The 20392-nt window shown below is 41.2% G+C and overlaps 1 protein-coding gene across 2 annotated transcripts; it reads left to right on the plus strand.

Annotated features, from left to right (window-relative positions):
• The first annotated feature begins 358 nt into the window (after nt 1–358).
• On the plus strand, nt 359–19753 carry LOC124275832 (N(G),N(G)-dimethylarginine dimethylaminohydrolase 1-like). 2 transcript variants are annotated; one of them, XM_046711513.1, is made up of 6 exons: nt 359–920; nt 4324–4426; nt 7725–7924; nt 8513–8644; nt 12567–12748; nt 15416–15474. In XM_046711513.1, exons 1-5 carry the CDS (start codon nt 645–647, stop codon nt 12699–12701), a joined length of 846 nt encoding a protein of 281 aa, XP_046567469.1. In that variant the 5' UTR covers nt 359–644; the 3' UTR covers nt 12702–12748; nt 15416–15474. The 2 variants fall into 2 exon arrangements, with proteins under 2 accessions (XP_046567469.1, XP_046567468.1); XM_046711512.1 differs by lacking the exon at nt 12567–12748 and having other exon boundaries at nt 367–920; nt 15416–19753.
• The last annotated feature ends 639 nt before the right edge of the window (nt 19754–20392 follow it).

Consider the following 20392-nt stretch of genomic DNA (forward strand, 5'->3'; position numbering starts at 1 on the left):
CCCCTAATTAACAGGGGAGAGTGTCGAACTATGTTCCACATCATTAGGACAAAAACAAAAACATGAGGTATTGTTTTAGAGAAATGTATTGCGTAATGAATGGTTTATTAGAATCTAATGTTGTTCCGGAGACAGAATAAGGACCTATAATATAGGAGACAGTGCTTTAATCGTTTGTTAGCAATGTTGGTTTCGGGTTACATTTATTTTCAGCATTCTCTATTTCCTGAAAACGTTAACCCGCGGTGTTGCACTGAGACCGATGCGGGAATGTCGTGACGCACGCACCGTGACGGCATTCCTTCCGTGTCGGCGTGGTAACACTCCTTCGTCAACCACCTCAGCGCCGTAGGGGAATTTGTTGCTTGTCATAACTGTCTTTCACGGCAGTCGGTCAGTAGCGCCAGGACGTATCGGATTTACTGTCATCAGTGTTCCCCAATCTGAACGATAACTTAGTAGCCGTCACATAGTTTCAGAACCGGAGATAGCGTGATTGTGAGTGACTATTCCTAGTATTCGTGGGTGTGTATGGTGTATTGTAAAGCCGGTTGTCATCAACCAGTTGGACACGCCCACTTGTCTTTGCTTTTCCGGTCTGAACAAGGGAGAAAACTCGTCCGCGTCATCTCAGCACATTCAAAATGGCGGCTTTTCACTACAATTACGCGATTGTGTCTCGTATCCCCAACAGTTTCAAAGATAAAGCGATAACAAAAGATCATTGCCAGATCGACTTAGAGAAGGCGAGAGCGGAGTACAGGAATCTACTGACTGTGCTGCAGTCATGCGATATAAACCTGATCGAACTTCAGGAAGATGAGAAGTACCCGGACTGTTGTTTTGTCGAGGACACTGCTGTTGTGATCGGGGGAACAGCTCTCATCACTCGCCCAGGCCATCCATCGAGACAAGGAGAGGTGAGTTCTGCACATTTTATTGCTTCCCAGCTTTATTTTCAGTTGCTACATTTGAAGGACAAGTGGGTGGCCGTTTTCACTTTTAAGCGGGTAGGGTTCAACTGTGACTCACCGCTTGAAAGTAGGTCAGGCGCGTCCATAACTAGCTCAAGTAGGAAATGCCTACCTGCTGACGACAGGACAGTTGACATTTGGAGGACGTCCGTCTGCTGGTTTCAATGAGTTTCTAAATTGCACTGATACTTGTATAGGTCGTTTTGTTTATTGAATACATGAATATAATGGATATTAATATGTCATGTTCACCGCGCTCAGACGCAAGCACTGGCCCCAACTGGGTATATTTGGACGTACACTGCTGGCCCCTACTGAGCATGACTGACTGAATGAGGGTCCTTATGCCAAATATGGGGTATACAGTTTCGGGTAAAATAGCGGAAAACAAATGTAAGATTAGTCCAATGTTTATCGTTTAAGATGAATAAAATAAATTCATATAAATGTACATTTTAAACACATACAGTACACGTTATATTTGGGTTTAACTTTCTTACAACTTACAGATTTTAGATAGTATTTTTGTTAGGTTGCATCAGGCACCTAATTGCCAGCATACAAACCCGGCACATTGTGTATTGAATGTACATTTTGTAAATTAAAACTCTTTGTTTATCATAGTAGCGTTAAAGATTATAAACATCATTTACAGCTAGATTTGATGAAACAAGAGAACTATTCAGTCAGTATTTGGTAATTTGAAAAACACAAATTACAGTAATGAAACATTACCAGAACCCACTGGAACCATGTTTTGTAACAGACTGATGATTTTGCATTTTAGATATGGGTTCATGACAGTTTTACTGGGCCTACTGGCTCAATAAAAGGGGGAAAGTTTTGCCTAGCTACTTCTGAGTAAAGCTACTAAAGGTCATAAACTGTAATGACAACTGAATACCACCTTTCATGATCCCTCTGAACAAGTACCGGGACGGTGGGGTAGCCTAGTAGTAAACTTAAAGCGTTGGCTCATCACACCGAAGACCCCAGATAGCATTCAGACGTTGTCCCAACGTTGGCAATGGTTTTACCAACATTGCCAACGTTAGGCCAACATCCGAATGCTATCTGGGACCCGGGTTCGATTCCCCACATGGGTGAAAAGTGTGGATCCCATTTCTGGTGTTCCCTTCCGTGATATGGCTAGAATATTGCTAAAAGCAGAGTAAAACCATGCTCACTCTCTGAGTCACTCACTGAAGGAGTAAATATGCTAAAAAAATATTTGAACTTTGGAATCCATTTCAGCAACTTCTTGTTATGTTAGGCTATCTCAGCCATAAATCGCATGTCACTGAGACAAGTATTCAGTATTTGTGAAAATATGTCACACTCAAGCTCACAACCTTGGGATGTTGATCATACATTCTAAGAATCTAACAAAAAGAGCTACGTCCACGCTGTCAAGTTGAGTGTGAACTGACCTTGTTATGCCTAACACAATATTAGAATGTCCATATTATTTCCTGTGTTTCCCATCTCAAACCTGCCCTGAACTTTGAGTTGGAAGGTAAGTGGTAAAAACATTTCCTCATCTCAGTTTTTACCACTGCTGTAGACATATATGCCCTGACATGATAAAAAAAACCACAAAAAACATTTATCTTTGCACACTCATAACAAACCATGCTAGCTTGATCTTTCTTCATCTTTGCATCTTAATATATTCTGCTCAAAACATTTTAGTTAATTTACTATTACCAAGTGATCTAAATTTTAAAATGTTTAAAAATATGTTTTCAATTTTTAAAAATATTTGATGTATTTTTTAATTAACAATCCACATTCTTACGGTTAAGGTTTGAGATGAGAATACATAAAAATGACGATATCCTTTCACAAGGGAATAGAACAGGGACTGACTGCAAGGGGACTGGCACATACTAAGGTTACCATGGTTACTGTTTGATGATACACTGATTTCAGTCTACAGACACTTATGAATGGTCAAAATACCATTTGCCACTCTCATCCCATTCTATAATCAACAAGATCCCAAGTGATAATTAGTGAGCCCATATGGTACAAACAAATAACTGTTCCTGGTGTCAGAAATTTGGAGTAGTTAGTGAGTGAGTGAGTATGGTTTTTTGCCGCTTTTAGCAATAATCCAGTAATATCACAGCGGGGGACACCAGAAATGGGCTTCACACATTGTACCCATGTTGGTAATTGAACCCGGGTCTTCAGTGTGACGAGCCAACGCTTTAACCACTAGGCTACCCCACCGCACCTTCAGAACTTTGGATCACATGTTCTGAATAGCAGGGTGAGGAATAATACATCATTGTTTATCGAGTGTTTTTGTGACAAATGAGGGAAGTGATGGACATGTTGGCAGGAACACTGTAATGGAAGCATGGATCCTAGTAAGGAACAAGATAGCAATACTGATGCAACAACTCTTGTCAGCTGTGTAATCATATCTGATGTAGCAAATGTAGCAAGTGAACCTGGCATGGGTTAAATGTCTGTAGTATGTCTATTTACTCCAGCTACTAGAGCTAGTATTTTCTACTGCAAACCAGGGGTGAAATAACTTTAAAATTGCTAGTGTACTCCGGTAAAGTGGCACATGTAAAATCACTTGCCCTGATAATTTTTCCACTATACCTGCCGTTTTCTTGTTGATTTTTTAAATAAACAACATAATTAACGTTGGAAAGTCAACTGGACACCGATACAGTGTGATATACAAATTTGCTTGCCCAACAGAAAAAAACACTGGACTCGGACATCGGGCAATGGGTTATTTCCACCCTTGGCAAACCGCTTCATCATGCTCTTGGAAATAATGCACCCTTGTGGTTTTAATGTTCACCTTTCACACTTAATATCAGGTTTAATTCCCCCTTGGGTACATGTTTTCTAATGTGCCCTGCTGTGATATTGCTGGAATATTGCTAAAAGCTTAGTAAAACCCACCTCACTCACTCATGCTCTCCTGCTGTCAGACAGACAAATAAAATTTTGGAAAGACTAAAATGTTTGAGAATGCAACAAATAATTCTTTTGGAATGCTCCAGTGCTTTGGTTCCCGTACCGTAAAATACATGAGCGAGTACAACCCTCTTAGACAACTCACAGCCCATATCATTACAGAGCTGAGTGATTCATAGAGGAAATCGACGGATGTCCTTGTACCAGTGGACAGTAAATAGCGATCACACATTTAGATGAGAGCCAGAATGTGTGCATGTGGTAACTCATCTGTTGAAATGGAACAAAAATGGCTCTGAAATGTGTGTAGATAATGAAGTTGTTATTGATAGTATTTCAGGGAAATGTTGTTTTCACTGTGAGTTCATGTTTTGAGGTTTTGTATTTTCGATCCTTGTTTCAGGTTGGTGAGATCCGCAGAGTTCTGAAAAATGACCTTCACTTCAATGTGATTGAGATGAAAGTGGCTGATGCCAAGCTGGATGGAGGAGATGTCTTGTTTACAGGTGAGCAATAGGACATCATGCTTAATATATTGCAGAGTATGAGTATAGAAACCAGGGAATATTGGCCACAGTAGAGACACAAGGAAATACTGGCTCCGCATTTGACCCCTCGGGCATATGAAACTCGGTAAAGACTCAAAGGTTACAGTAGACTCCTTATACATGGGCATATGAGCCTCGGTAGAGACACAAAGGTTACAGTAGACTCTGTATACCTGGGCATATGATCCTCGGTAGAGACACAAATGTTACAGTAGACTCTGTATACCTGGGCATATGATCCTCGGTAGAGACACAAATGTTACAGTAGACTCTGTATACCTGGGCATATGATCCTCGGTAGAGACACAAAGGTTACAGTTGACTCTGTATACCTGGGCATATGATCCTCGGTAGAGACACAAAGGTTACAGTAGACTCTGTATACCTGGGCATATGATCCTCGGTAGAGACACAAAGGTTACAGTAGACTGTATACCTGGGCATATGATCCTCGGTAGAGACACAAATGTTACAGTAGACTCTGTATACCTGGGCATATGATCCTCGGTAGAGACACAAATGTTACAGTAGACTCTGTATACCTGGGCATATGATGATCCGGTAGAGACACAAAGGTTACAGTAGACTCTGTATACCTGGGCATATGATCCTCGGTAGAGACACAAATGGTTACAGTAGACTCTGTATACCTGGGCATATGATCCTCGGTAGAGACACAAAGGTTACAGTAGACTCTGTATACCTGGGCATATGAAACTCGGTAGAGACTCAAAGGTTACAGTTGACTCTGTATACCTGGGCATATGAAACTCGGTAGAGACACAAAGGTTACAGTAGACTCTGTATACCTGGGCATATGAAACTCGGTAGAGACACAAAGGTTACAGTAGACTCTGTATACCTGGGCATATGATCCTCGGTAGAGACACAAAGGTTACAGTAGACTCTGTATACCTGGGCATATGAAACCCTCGGTAGAGACACAAAGGTTACAGTAGACTCTGTATACCTGGGCATATGATCCTCGGTAGAGACACAAAGGTTACAGTAGACTCTGTATACCTGGGCATATGATCCTCGGTAGAGACACAAAGGTTACAGTAGACTCTGTATACCTGGGCATATGAAACTCGGTAGAGACACAAAGGTTACAGTAGGCTCTGTATACCTGGGCATATGAAACTCGGTAGAGACACAAATGTTACAGTAGACTCTGTATACCTGGGCATATGATCCTCGGTAGAGACACAAAGGTTACAGTAGACTCTGTATACCTGGGCATATGAGCCTCGGTAGAGACACAAAGGTTACAGTAGACTCTGTATACCTGGGCATATGAGAGACACACAAGGTTCGGTAGAGACCCAAAGGGAGACACAAATGTTACAGTAGACTCTGTATACCTGGGCATATGAAACTCGGTAGAGACACGAAGGTTACAGTAGGCTCTGTATACCTGGGCATATGATCCTCGGTAGAGACACAAAGGTTACAGTTGACTGTATACCCTGGTGGGGTAGCGTAGTGGTTAAAGTGTTGGCTCTTCACGCCAAAGACCCGGGTTCGATTCCCCACATGGGCACAATGTTTGAAGCCCATTTCTGGTGTCCCCCGCCGTGAAATTGCTGGAATATTGCTAAAAGCGGCGTAAAACTAAACTCAGTCAGTCAGTATACCTGGGCATATGAGCCTCAGTAGAGACACAGGGGAAATCTAGGCTCCATATACCTGGGTTCTGTTGTACAAAACAGCTTAAGCGTTAAGTCTGTCGTAAGTCTATGTTAAGGTATGGGATTTTCGGTCACCTTAGTGCTAAGATAGCTTTCTACAACAGCACCTAGGGCATATGGGCCTAAGAAGAGACACAGGGGGATTTACTAAGGCTCCATATACCTGAACGAATGGGCCTTGTTAGAGACAGGGAAGACTGGGCTCTGTATTTCGGGGCATATGAGCCTCAGCAGAGACACAAGGGAATACCAGGTTTGGTATAGCGGGATGTTTGGGGCTTAGTATATGTAGAGTGCAACTGTGTATACCCTGGAATACCCAGATGCTGACTGACCCCATAATGATCGGTACACTTGACTGTAAGCTGTGAGATGGTTGGAATATTGCTGACTACTGTAATAAACAGCATTCACTGCAATGTTTGAAAGAAAGCATGAAATGTTGTCCTGATTGTTGTCCTGATGCTAGCAACTCAAGAACTAATATATGTCCTTGGACTAGAAAGAGTCTAATACTCTACCACTTTCTTTAATTTACTTGTACATCTAGACTAACGCTTAGTCTCTTAATATATATAATTTTCATAGTAACAAACCCATTTGAATTGAAAAGAAGCCCCAGGGAGATCAGAGATTCAGAACCTGGGTCCCGATCCACAAAGCGTTCATAACGTTACAATTAGGAGATAAACATCATGTGTTGGCCAATTGTTATTGAGTATTTGAAGTACGGGAATTCATTTGGAACCGACGGCGTCAGCCGGAGGTTTCAAATGAAATATTCCGGAAACACCCAGAAATTGGCCAACACATGATGTTTATCGACATTGTAAACACAAAAGTAAACCAAAAGGTCCACACACGTTTTTCTGTCTGCACTCATTGACAACATCGAGTACGGGTACAGCAGTGAAATGTCATCAGCCGGCCGTTTCGGCTGTCTCCGATGGTGGCATTTGGAACTGCTCATTTGTGACGTCATTCGGACTTTACGTCACAATATGATTTTAATGATGTCATCACAGCTGACGACGTAACAATACAATGGTGTGAGTGATGTTTGTATGTATTAATACGCCGAGAATCGAATACCATTTGATCACGTTTTTCAACCAATCAGATGAAAGAACACAGTGACTTTTGGTTTACAATATGTCGTAACTCTATAGTTTACTATAGGCTTACGAATGTCGTAGCGCTACAAACTCTTTGTGGATCGGGACCCTGAACCTGAGGAAATCTAGACTTGCTTCATTTAGGACTTACCGGTAAGCCTTGAAGAGAGGGTTAGGCAGTAGGGAGACAGACTATCGTACAGCACACATTGTATGGTGTCATAACCATGATAAAACATTAACACAGATGCCTAGGAGACTGTTTCTGCTGAATGCAGGGATGAGAATTTCCCGCGGAATTGATCGCTCTGAGGTCATTAGATCTGGCATGGGGACCTATGGCCCTCAACACTCCCGGCTTAGTTTCCTCTTTTTTTCACTCATACCCATTCTCATCCCTGCGAATGCACATCAAACTGATTTTTTTAATGTGTTTTGTAATTTTTCCAGGAAAAGAAATTTTTGTCGGCGTTGGCAAAAGAACAAATGAAGCTGGAGCAGGTGCAGTTGCACTTGCATTCATAGATTACGATGTCAGCCCCATCAACATCGGCGACACAGATGTCCTTCACCTTAAAGATGCTATCAACGTCATTGGACGTAACGAGCTGGTAGTTGCTGGGGGCGACGGTCCAAGAACTATCATGAAGGTATGTTTCGCCCACTCTGAAGTACACACAGTCAGGAGGTAGGTCCTGGTCAGCTGTTGTTGGGTTCAACCTGACACTGACAGCTGACACTTCAGTGCAGCTCCTGGAGGGAGAGGGGCGGTAGGGTAGTCTAGTGGTTAAACTGACTGACTGACTGGCTGTGTTTGGTTTTACGCCGCTTTTAGCAATATTCCAGCAACATCACGGCAGGGGACACCAGAAATGGGCTTCACACAATGTACCCATGTGGGGATTCGAACCCGGGTCCAAAGCTTTAACCACTAGGCTTCCCCAAATTTTAGGGGGTGAGGGGGTCATTCACATTGTACATGCTTCTCCATAAAAATCATCAAAACACCCCCCCCCCCCACACACACACACACACACACATAAATTATGAGCGTTCCCTTACTATCCAGTTACTTTTTTGCCTGAATCTAGAACATAGTTGATCATTGATTGATACACATAAGATCGTATATATTTTTCTCCCCAATAAACTGATATGGGGGCAAATATTTAACACCAGGAAATAAAGTTTACACTTCTGCTTGTATGATTCTGTGATATGCATGTCCCGTGTTGCAGCGTATGGATTGCTTGAAGACGTACAACTGCAAGATTCTGCAGATGCCGAGCCCACTCGGGGCAGACATGCTGTACATGAATGGCCGACTCATCCACAGAACCAACGAAGAACTCACCAAGGAGGGCTACGGGGTAAGTGGCATGCTTGTAGTCTGATTTTATGATGCTAACTATTTTCCCATTTGATCTTTTTGAGGCATTTTATTTGGGTAGTTATCTAAGAAATATCTATCCAACATTTCTGAAAATTTCTTGGCCATGACGTTGCCATAAACCAGTTGAAGCTGAATTTTACTAGACAATCATTACTTGAAATGATTTTTTCATATTAGCAGTTGGCTCAATAGGTTAACCTAGTGGTTAAGTGTTCAATCCACACCTAAAATCAATTCTTCATGGGTACTGTTACAGTGTATAAAGCCCATCCCATGCATCCTTCCTGATGATTTTGTTGGAAGATTACTATAAGTGGCATAAAATCATAGTCACTAACTTGTATCTCAGGTGTTGCTTGTGTTAATGGAAGAAGAGTGAGAATGATGGACTGTACACAGTGCTCGTCTAGTTTTTGAAATGTCCATATTACTTCTGTAACTGATAACCTTGGTTTTCACTTATGCAAGAGTTACCTGCCCTTATCATGTGACTGTCATGTGACTAACCTGTAGAAAGATGCTGACTACTAACTGCTGCCCATGTAAAATCATGTCATTTCACTGACGAGCATGTTTAGTTGAGGGAGAGAAGTACTGAACTGTCCTTGTTTTTGGTGTGTGGACCGACCTATCTTCTCCAATCCTACAAAATCCCTACACTTAACAGACAGACTGAGTCTGGGATTGGTTGCAGTTGATGTTACAAACTTAAACTCTGTTGTCTGTAGACTGCACCATCATTCCCATCATGCAGTCTAAGTAAACTTAGGCTCAGTATTATTTGTTACACTGCTATACTGAGTCTAACAAAACCTTGTAGAAGGTCGCGTCAGCTAACCTTTTGGACTGACCAATCAGAAGACAGCTTACCAAATCGCGAAAGTTAACATTCGCACATACCGTTTTACCTAAAACACTTGAACGATTCCGAATGCTATTTTCCGCATGATCGTTCCGAGTGATACACGCAATGAGTAAACAGTCGCTGAAAATAGCGTTTTTGTCAATGTTCAAGGATGTCATCTTGCGAAAATAAAAGCAAATAGTAACCATGTTATTAGAAACCCATAAGCGTATATACTGCAGGTCAAACATCTGTGTTTTTGCAGATTTTCGTTTGTTGATCAGTGTCAGCGACCAGGGAAGAGAAAATTCAAAAACCATTTTGTAAGTCCCGCCGAACCCTAACAAATAGTCGTTGTCTGATTGGTTAAATCCGTTCGGCCGTCTCGTGTTTGATTGGACGGTCATAGGTCGCTCAAAGGTTAGCTGACGCGACCTTCAACTAGGTTTTGTTAGACTCAGTATAGCAGTGTAACAAATAATACTGAGCCTAAGTTTACTTAGACTGCCCCAGCATGGATCTAGTTTTCATGCCATAAGATGATAATAGAGTGCAGAGTTATACTACGGCTATCTCCAGCATGTGATTATGGTGGAATGCAGAGGCAAAAGGTGTACCAAGGGCTTCTTCATGTCGTAGAGAGGTCATGCTTAAAACATTGGGGTTTCCAGCATATAATCATAGGTAAAGAGTAGTCATACTTATACCAACCCTGTGTTCAGCATGTGATCTGATGTTTGAAAGGTCATACTTACAACGTGGTTGTCTCCAGCACGTCATCCTGATGTTATAGAAAAGTTCAGCATGTGATCCTGGTGTTATAAATGGTCATACTTACAACGTGGTTGTCTCCAGCACGTCATCCTGTTGTTATAGAGAAGTCATACTTATACCAACCCTGTGTCCAGCATGTGATCCTGGTGTGATAAAAGGTCGTACTTACACAATGGTTGACTCCAGCACGTCATCCTGATGTTATAGAGAAGTCATACTTATTCCAACCCTGTGTCCAGCATGTGATCCTGGTGTGATAAAAGGTCGTACTTACACAATGGTTGACTCCAGCACGTCATCCTGATGTTATAGAGAAGTCATACTTATACCAACCCTGTGTTCAGCATGTGATCTTATGTTATAAAAGGTCGTACTTACAACATGGTTGTCTCCAGCACGTCATCCTGATGTTATAGAGAAGTCATACTTATACCAACCCTGTGTTCAGCATGTGATTCTGATGTTATCAAAAGTCGTACTTACAACATGGTTGTCTCCAGAACGTCATCCTGATGTTATAGAGAAGTCATACTTATCCCAACCCTGTGTCCAGCATCTGATCCTGGTGTGATAAAAGGTCGTACTTACAACATGGTTGTCTCCAGCATGTGATCCTGATGTTATAGAGAGGCTATGCTATATTCTACCTCACTGAATGCCAACACACAGAGATCATTCGAGATGTTACACAAAGATCATTCAAGATATTACAGAGTGCTCATGATGTTACAGAAGATCATTCGTGATGTTACACAAAGATCATTCATGATGTTACAGAGATCATTCGTGATGTTACACAAAGATCATTCGTGATGTTACACAAAGATAATTTATGATGTTACACAGATCATTCATGATATTACACAGAGATCATTCATGATGTTACGCAGAGATCATTCATGATGTTACACAGAGATCATGATGACAAAGACAATGCTTCATTGCCAGATGATGCTCAAAGAATATGGATTGTTGCCTGTTTGTAACACATACCTTGAAATGATGTACAGTGGAAACTGCCTAAGTAAAGACCGCTTAACTAAACTGACCGGATAAGTAAACACTATTCTTTGGTCTCGGCAAATTTCTTAATTAATTATCACTATTAGATTTCGGTTAACTAAACTTGGACAAGTTAACAATACAGCTTAACTAAACATCTTCTCACGTTACTTTGAAGTAAATTACTTACCAAAGGAGACCGGATAACTAAATTAGTGATTACCACATAATCCGACATGAGGGGCACGTGTCAGTCTTCGGCTAAACAAACATCCTACGTACAGCTCGCTGGCGTTATGCAGTTGACAATACACTGACAACTGGAGGCCAGCCCTGATAAGTTGTTCATTGTTACATATGTATACATATACATGGATAAGGTTGTCATTTGCAGGTTTTTATAAGTTTGGATAAGTAAAATACCTGATAAGTAAACAAGTTTGGCGAGTCCCTTGAAATTTTACTTACCAGGTTTCCACTGTATTATGTTAATTAAAGATCTTTCTACTAGAGAACCCACAAGTATATAGGATAAGCTTCTGGAGCTGAGAAGGGGATGAGCTGATGGTGGCCAGGGGTGGTGGGGTAGCCTAGTGGTTAAGGCGTTCAGCCATCAAACTTAAGACCCACGTTCCATTCCCCACATGGGTACACTGTGTGAAGTCCATTCTGGTGTCCCCTGCTGTGATATTGCTGGAATATTGCTAAAAGCAGCATAAAACCATACTCACTCACCCCCATGGAGGCTATGGTTGTTGCGCAATGGAGACCAGGATTTATGTACACAGACATTGCATGGTGTTATTTCACTCTGACAGACATGGACAGCCATGCATGATGCTGTGTTATGCATGAAGTTCAAATATGCATGATAGTACATAACTGCCATGCATTGAATGTTCTGACGTGAGGCATGATGGTAGAGTCGGCTTTACCGAAGTTCTGTATTGCTGTGTGCCCAAGACTGATGTAGCCAGCCATAGGATGTGAATAACAGACTTGTTCAAGTTGTTCAAGACTAATATCAATATTCATATACATGATGAACTGATGAGTGTCCTGCAGTAAGGAATGTGGAGATGTGCAGAATGTTTGCATGATGGAAACCATAACCGGCCTTGACCTGTGATGACCTGTTGCCTTGACCTTTGAGAATATGGTGTCCTTGACCTTTGAAAGGTCAACTGCTTCTAGGACCCTGTTGCCTCCTTGTTGCATGGATTGTTGGACCTTGGCAGCCTAACAACCAAGGGAGGTAACTGTGAACTCTTGTCGCCAGGAGCTGCAGAAGGTGCAAGGAGTTGAAAAGCATGAGGTCGCATTGACCCAGCTGAAGGGATGCAGTTTACGCCGGATGCCACTGCTGATCCTGAAGCTGAAGTACCAGAAACACATCATCTCCACTCTGCCTTGATAGGATGACAGCATCACCATGACAACACAGACACACGGACAGACTTGGTTGGTACTCTGTGCACGAGGACCCCTACACTGTATATGTTGACTCCCACCACTGTTCTTGGTGTATTTTGACAGTGAAATGTTCTTGTGTTCGATGATGGTTAGATAAAGGTTACAATGGCCTCCCTGTGAGTTCAACCAGGATACCGTTTTGATCAGGTTGGCCATGCTCGTGTCCGGATCCATTTTCTGTTTTGTGTTATAAATATGCTACCTTGTGTAATGTTTTAGTGGGAGAGATTAGGGATGTACTCTTGTACTCTGGCATTACTGATACACTTTGTGTGATATTTTAGTGGGAAACATAAAGGATGTTATCTGTCATGGTGGGTTCTTTGAAATGTGGATTTTCAATTTCGACTATCGTGAAGTTATTAGGGGTGGGTATTGCAGAGAATTTTCATATTGCGATATATTGCGATGCGAAAGCATGTATTGCGATATGTATTGCAATATATTGCATGAAGTATTTTTAAACAAAAAACTACTTATGATAGAGTTAATGCTTGATTTATAGAGCAAAAACACAACAAAATCACTATGCTTGATTAAGCTTTAATAACGACTTTTAATCATGATAAAATAGAAATGTGAATAATATTTGGCACAAATGAAACAAGGAAATATCTGAAGATTTCCGAGTGTTACGAAAGTTTTCGAATGCAAGTCAAAATACCGGTTTTCGATCAGAGTATCGCAATACGTATCGTTTTCATGTCTGAACCGGTAAACCGGTTATATTGCGCAGCCCTATCTGAAATGTATCCGCTATGAGGCAAATGGGACTAATGTAATGACTATTAGGTAAAGAATACTGCCATATAGCTGGAATATTGCTGAGTGCAGCGTGAAACAACAAACAAACAAAACAAAAGGTAACCAGGGCTCGATTTAAGAGATGTTAACCTACTTGCACCAGGTGCAACCTAAGATACACACCAGCCAAATTCCAGTTGCAACGTAGTGTGTTGAAACATCAGAGGTTTTGGTGCACATAAACATATTTCCGTGATGTGGTACCCATGAAACCATAGCAACACAGAGACACAGCTGATCCCTGCTTACAAGAGCTGTCAAGCCAAGACGTGTATAAATAGCAATGTTTTGGTGCCATAGCTATTCAAAGTTTAGAAAAAATATGAGATAATATATTTATGCTTATAATGGTAGATTTATTGTTGATTTATTTCTCAAAAATTGACTTGCACATGGTGTAAGTTAGACTACCGGTAATAACTAGGTGGCACTTTGTAAATTGGGTTGCACCAGTGAAACTAGCAAAGCACTAAATCGTGCCCTGGTAACAAATATGAATATCTTATCTGGCACTAAAACTGACACCACAATACGACTGGAACACTGTTTACAGGCGTGTAGCAAGCCAATTCTTTTCGTGTAGTGTAAGCCTGGTAGGTTGCAAAGCTTTATATTTAGATAGTGTTGAGGGCTTGTCCAACCTATTTAACATTTTTTTTTTTTTCATAATGGTAGCTTCACCCCTGGTTTAGTTGAATTTAACTATTATGAGGCTGTGAGTGTGTGACATGAATGGTTTATGGTGTTTTGGAATCATACATGATGCAAATTTTGAGTATGGTGTCACAACTTTAGTTCATGCACAATTCAAAAGCCAGCAACCCAAACACAGCACAGAGTACACTGCCTTTGGCCGTGTTTATATTCAAGGCAAATTGTATAGAAGGCCTGTACAATTTCTCAAGGACAAGTTACGAAATACTTATTGTCAGCTTGAAAAGATTAGAAGCCAGTGGTTAGGTGGCCATGTTAATGCCACTGTCACATAAAGCCAGTCATGTTGTTGATAAAAGGAATGAGTATTCTCAGGAATGAAGTGTTTCCTAGCCCGGAAATGGTCCAATATAAGGACAAGTTTTTTTATGGATAACAACTTCTTTATTTCGTGAGTGCGACTTTTTGATACAGATTCTTGTACCGTTGTCAAGCAGGAGTGATACATGAAGTGGAGGAGATGTATATATATACTGAATGTAACAATGAGACAACATGATTGACAAAGAAAACAACATAATTGCAAAAATTGGTTTAGCAGTAAGCTGATGAAGCCATTGAGTACACAAAGGGTAGGGCGTGGAAGCCAGAGATGTACAAATAAAGGGGTAGTTGGAACAGTGAAACAAATGCATGTGCGGTTCGTGATGAACGTTAACTTAGACCAACCCTACTTGATCTCGGTGTTTCATTTTATGTGCATACCCCTTGTAATACAAACCAATAATACCGATTTGAAACTATAATTGTTTGTTAAACAACTTTCATCCCAAGTTGAATAAAATTCTGAGATTGAAATTTTCAAATGGCAAGGTAAAATTATGAGGATTCGCAATCTTAATTTCACTTTATTTGATTTACTTTTTTGTTTAAAATGAAACTCATCGTTACGTTTTCACCGCAAACAGACTATAGTGAGATCAGGGGATTGCCTGCAGTGAGTGCTTAGGCACAGTGAACATTCTGGCACTTTAATCCCTTTTCACTCACTATTCTTCGTTTTGAATGTAGCTCATGTTATAATAACCAAAATGTTGCTTAAGATACGAATAGCCATGATACCAGTAGTGCTAGTGGGGAAAAATATGTTTCGCTTGTAAAGTTGTTGGTCTGACATGTTGTCTGTTTTGTCCACAGCTGCTGGATGAGAAGCTGCAGTGCACACGCCACCAACTGCACCTGGGGGAACTGACCAAGGCGTACGGAACCATCAGCAGCTTGTGTATACTACTCCGTATCAACCGGCGCCAGCAGAAGGTTCTGTCCAACGTCACAGATCCTGACCTCACACAGTTCCTCAGCATTGGCCAGCAGAAGTCCTGAATTGACAACCACACTACGCCTACCCTCTCCAATATTCTCTATCTTGCTGATAATGCTGTCTCTCCTTCTTAGGTCGGATATATGATTAGTATTAACATCAGGAAGTTCTACGTTAACTATTATCATCAGTGATTTGTACCAATAAGGATGCAAAATTAGATTCAATCCAATTCCAATGTAAATATGGGATGTTTGTACATTATGAACTTAGGACGGAGGGTTGAGTAGGACCTTCGCTATTCTGCAACTATGAAACGGAAGCTGTTACTTGGAAGCCAATGTTGTTGCCATGGTTACAAAGTCTGGTCTCTGCTACAAAAAATATTTTACCATGATGAGGCTGGTGCTATTGTTTGTGGGGCAGACATTTCACGATCTGGACAGTGAAGTAAATCTGAAATGACGTACTGATCTCCCAGTGGCATGCTAAATAGGATAAATTACTTTGAGGAAAATAATGTTTTGGGTAATATTTTCTGTAGGATATATAGGTTGTGCCATGTTCTGCTGTGTAGAACACAGTGATGTTATTGGCCAGATGACCAGGAAAACAGATGTATTCACATATACGAGAAGCTGTATACAGGATTAATCCCATGTAATATGTTCCTTTATGTACCAGCTGCCTGTACAAGCCCTGGTCGGAGCAGTTGTCTCCTATCTCCTGTGGCCTATCTGGATGTGCCAAACCTATTTACTTTAGATGAACAAATCAAGCAATTTTTTATCTTTTGAAATATTTTTGCTGAAATTCTTTTCATTTTGATAAACTAGTTTGAAATATGAATTGTTACAGGAAGTCAGTGTACATATGAGATGAAACAATTGAAATATGTAGAGTTTTGTACTTGTCTGCACATGGTTCGTGTTTGTTGTGGGCGGTCGGGAAGCCTTGTGGTTAAAGCATTCGCTCGTCACGATGAAGACCCGGGTTCGATTCCCCACATGGGTACAATGTGTGAAGCCATTTCTGGTGCCCCCTGCCACCATATTGCTGGAATATTGCTAAAAGTGGCCTAAAAATAAACTCACTCACTCACTCACTGTTTGTTGTAGCTATCAGGGGAGATGAGGATGAATGTATGGTTACCAGTTGATTCTTACATGAATTTAGTGGTAACACAAACAGATAGTAATAGATTCAACCATACAGGAAGGTGGAAGGCCATGCTCCACCTTGGACCATTCATTAATGCATATATTAAAAGAGCAAGGTCATGTGACAAGAATTATGTCAGTCCTGCAAGATCGTAGAATGGGTATAGAGGACATACCAGCTTGTGTCAATGTCAATTGTACAATGAAACATTACATGCAATTTTCCATCTGTTGTACCCCCACGGTATGTCATTACTTGCTGTTGTTATGGCATTACTTGGCCATACCATTATTCATCTGGCGCCGCTGCCGTTTCTCTTGCAGGAACTCACCAATAGAGTGCTGTCATGGTGATGTGTTACCATGGTGATTCTGTATCAATGTGGAGTTTACAGAGCATCTATAGATTGTTTCATTATATTGTTATATTGTTAGCTCACCTGACTTGTTCCATGATCTGTTGTCTTTTATTTAATTGTTAACCTTGCCTCTGTTCACCCAGCAGAAGTGGGTACCCGGCGGGATGTGACATGTGACTATTAACTTTCTAGCGCCTCACAGGCATCTTGGGTTATCCGGGGTAATAATAATCTGATTGTACGCTTTGAGCAGGATATGAAGCCTGGAACCCGTGTTATAAATACTCAGCATTATTATTATTATTAACCAACCCAGCTGCCTGTGTTAAATTGTTGATGCAGGTCCACTTTTATGAAGCCACTTTCTGGTGACCCTCATCATGATGCTGCTGGAATATTGCAAGAATAAGCGGCATAAAACCATACTCACTCACTAACTATGACCATATAACAGTGCTGAAGATACTGTCTTGTCCATTGACTAATTGAGTGTTTGGATTCTCCAGTTGCTGAAACATGCTAACATTTCGTGTGATTAGGTCAGGTGAGCTACGGAGCTTTCAGCTCTATGTTTACATTGTTAATTGTTACTCGCAGATAGAAGACATATTTTTTATAGTTTTGTAAACAACTTCGCAGTAAATGTTGACACGTTTCATGCTGTGCGGAACATCGTCAACGACAAGGTGGTCATTGGGGTGACAGCCATGAGACAACCATTGTTTATCTTTGATTCTTTGTGGCAAATAAACCAGATAGTTCAGGATCTCCTCCATCATGTCAATAGAATTGTTTCTTGTGTATGAGAGCTCCCGAGGCATTTGTAAAGAAACTCTGTCATAAAACTCTCTTGATTAAAACTTTTGGGTTCTTGAGGTCATTTCTGATTTGTTATTCGTCTTTATTGTTGGGATGTAAAAGATTATTGATACACTGTGAATGTCTGTGTCTCTGTAAACTGGTGTTGTAAAGTGTGGCCCTAGAGGTCCTTAAGAAGAGATCCTACAGTTGAGATCCTACAGTTGAGTTGAGATCCTACAGTTGAGAACCTTCAGTAGAGATAATACATTTGAGATCCTACAGTTGAGATCCTTCAGTAGAGATCCTACTGTTGAGATCCTGTACTCTGGACCATGTAGAAGAGATCCTGTAGCAGAGATACCAAACTCTGACAGGTCCCCAGCATTGATCCAATCAAGGTGTCTATATTCGTCCTTTATTTATCATTAGCTTGTTCCCATTCTGTCCTGGGTGACATCGGAGGTCAGTGTTTTGCTTGCATATCATTAGCCTATATCGTTTTGCTTTGCTGTTTTGTAGGATTTTAGCTCATCTTTGAATGTTTATGTGACCGTCTGCAACCCCATTGTAAGGTGTGAGGCAGGTTTTCTCTCCTTCAGCGCCTTGATCATCGAACATCAGCAATAACTGTGTATGTTACGTCTTGTATAATTGCATTGTCTTTGATGCATGAGAAATGAACAAAAGACATGTTTTCTTTCTTTGGTATCAGCCCTGGACATCAGCAAAAGATATTGTATGTATCAGATAGGATGTGTGTATTCTCACTGTGGCTGTGTTCAGGACACAGGTCTTCACATATTGTGGCTGTGTTCAGAACACAGGTCATCTCATCTTGTGGCTGTGTTCAGAACTCAGGTCATCTCATCTTGTGGCTGTGTTCAGGACACAGGTCAGCACATATTGTGGCTGTGTTCAGGGCACAAGTCCATTCCCTGAGTGACAGGTCATCTCATCTTGAGGCTGTTTTCGGGACACAGGTCATCTCATCTTGTGACTGTGTTCTGGACATCTCAAAATCACCTGACACAGCACCTGGAGGACACAGTCGTAATGATGCTGTCACCTGTATGTGTTGGTAGGGATTATTAGGATGGGAAAGGCTTGTTTTCCCCCAACAGAATTTGACGACTGGCTTCTATGCAGATTATTCAAGAAGATTTATGCTGGCATTTACACAGCTCCTGAAAAGAGATTCTTGTCACTATGGTGACTGACGACAGTTAAATATGGCGTTCTGTACGTGCGGGCCATTGTCCAGTCACGTGCTTCCTGTTCTTCAGGGTGAGATCTTGCACTTTTCTTCAGGGTTCATCCAATGAGGAGAGAGTTGAAAGAGGTGGATGACATGGATCCCTTCAACAAACCTATCGTACGCTGTGGTCGTAACTCCCATACTATAACACAGACTTACTAATCCTCTTACGCTACGATCGCTTTGAGGAAGGGGATGGGAACTTCAGTGTTGGATATATGCAAGCTTCTTACTCTGTTCAATGACTTAACACGTAATCCTGTATGATTTTATATGTAGAATTAGTTGACATACCGGGATATACACTTGTATCAACCTTGTACTTTGACATGCCAGTTATACATGTTATACCATGCCCAATCTTAATCGTTGCTGTAACAGACAGGATTGTTCCTTGTTCGCTATATATGGGTGTACAGCTGTTGCTATGATACACATGATGCGGGGCAGTGTGGGAGATATTTGGTCCAAACATCTGGACACTGTCTTTTGCACACTGCCCACTGTATTTTTTGGTTTTTGTTTTAGAAAGGTCACGCAATCTTGCTTGCCACTATTTTCTTTCACTCTAAATTCATTCTTTGTATTGCTTGTCATTTTAAAGATATTTAGTCTTTAATAAAACATAGTTGAACAGTTGGTAATTGCGTTTGTTGTTTCCGTATTGATGTTGGAAGCTCTGCCGGTGGGTTTGGGGTTTCAGGACGGTGAACTGACTGAGCTGGTCCTAGGCTTGACGTCAACGTAGGTTTAACGTTTTGTGTCAGGTTCGTCTTTCCTACCTGATTGGTTTGTTGTTTAATGCCACACTCCGCAATATTCTATCTGTATGGTCTGTAAATTATTGAGTCTGGACCAGACAATTCAGTGATCAACATCATGAGCATCGATCTACGCATTTGGGATTCAAAGACGTGTCAACAAAGAAGCGAGTCTGACCACCCGATCCCGTCGCCTCTTACGACAAACATGGATTGTTGAAGACCAATTCCAACCCGGAGTTTTTCAGATTGAGATAAAACATCTATGTAACTATGTAACAGCACACTACTCACTCTTGACTCATACAGAAATGGCCACCAACAACCTATACGCTTGTGCTAAGATACAATTAAATGTTCAGGTAGTCGATCACAGGCGGAGACATGGATGATTGCTTGTCTCCTAGATGGATGGTTGTCAAGCACTGGATTGTCTCGCACAAGAACTATTATTTACAGGACACGCTCATGCATCTGGAATGTTCCAGAATGTAAGGCTCACTCACTCACTCTGCCA

This window comes from Haliotis rubra, unplaced genomic scaffold (genome assembly GCF_003918875.1).
Source record: "Haliotis rubra isolate DU_JTF1 unplaced genomic scaffold, ASM391887v1 Scf203, whole genome shotgun sequence".
In the NCBI taxonomy this organism is placed as follows: domain Eukaryota; kingdom Metazoa; phylum Mollusca; class Gastropoda; order Lepetellida; family Haliotidae; genus Haliotis; species Haliotis rubra.

Bases quoted from the DNA above. Each gene is read 5' to 3' on its own strand.
- LOC124275832 (XM_046711512.1), top strand. From the start codon at position 645: ATGGCGGCTTTTCACTACAATTACGCGATTGTGTCTCGTATCCCCAAC. The intron at 4,427-7,724 runs GTGAGCAATAGG...TAATTTTTCCAG, and splicing joins AGGAGATGTCTTGTTTACAG to GAAAAGAAATTTTTGTCGGC. The intron at 8,645-15,415 runs GTAAGTGGCATG...TTTTGTCCACAG, and splicing joins TCACCAAGGAGGGCTACGGG to CTGCTGGATGAGAAGCTGCA.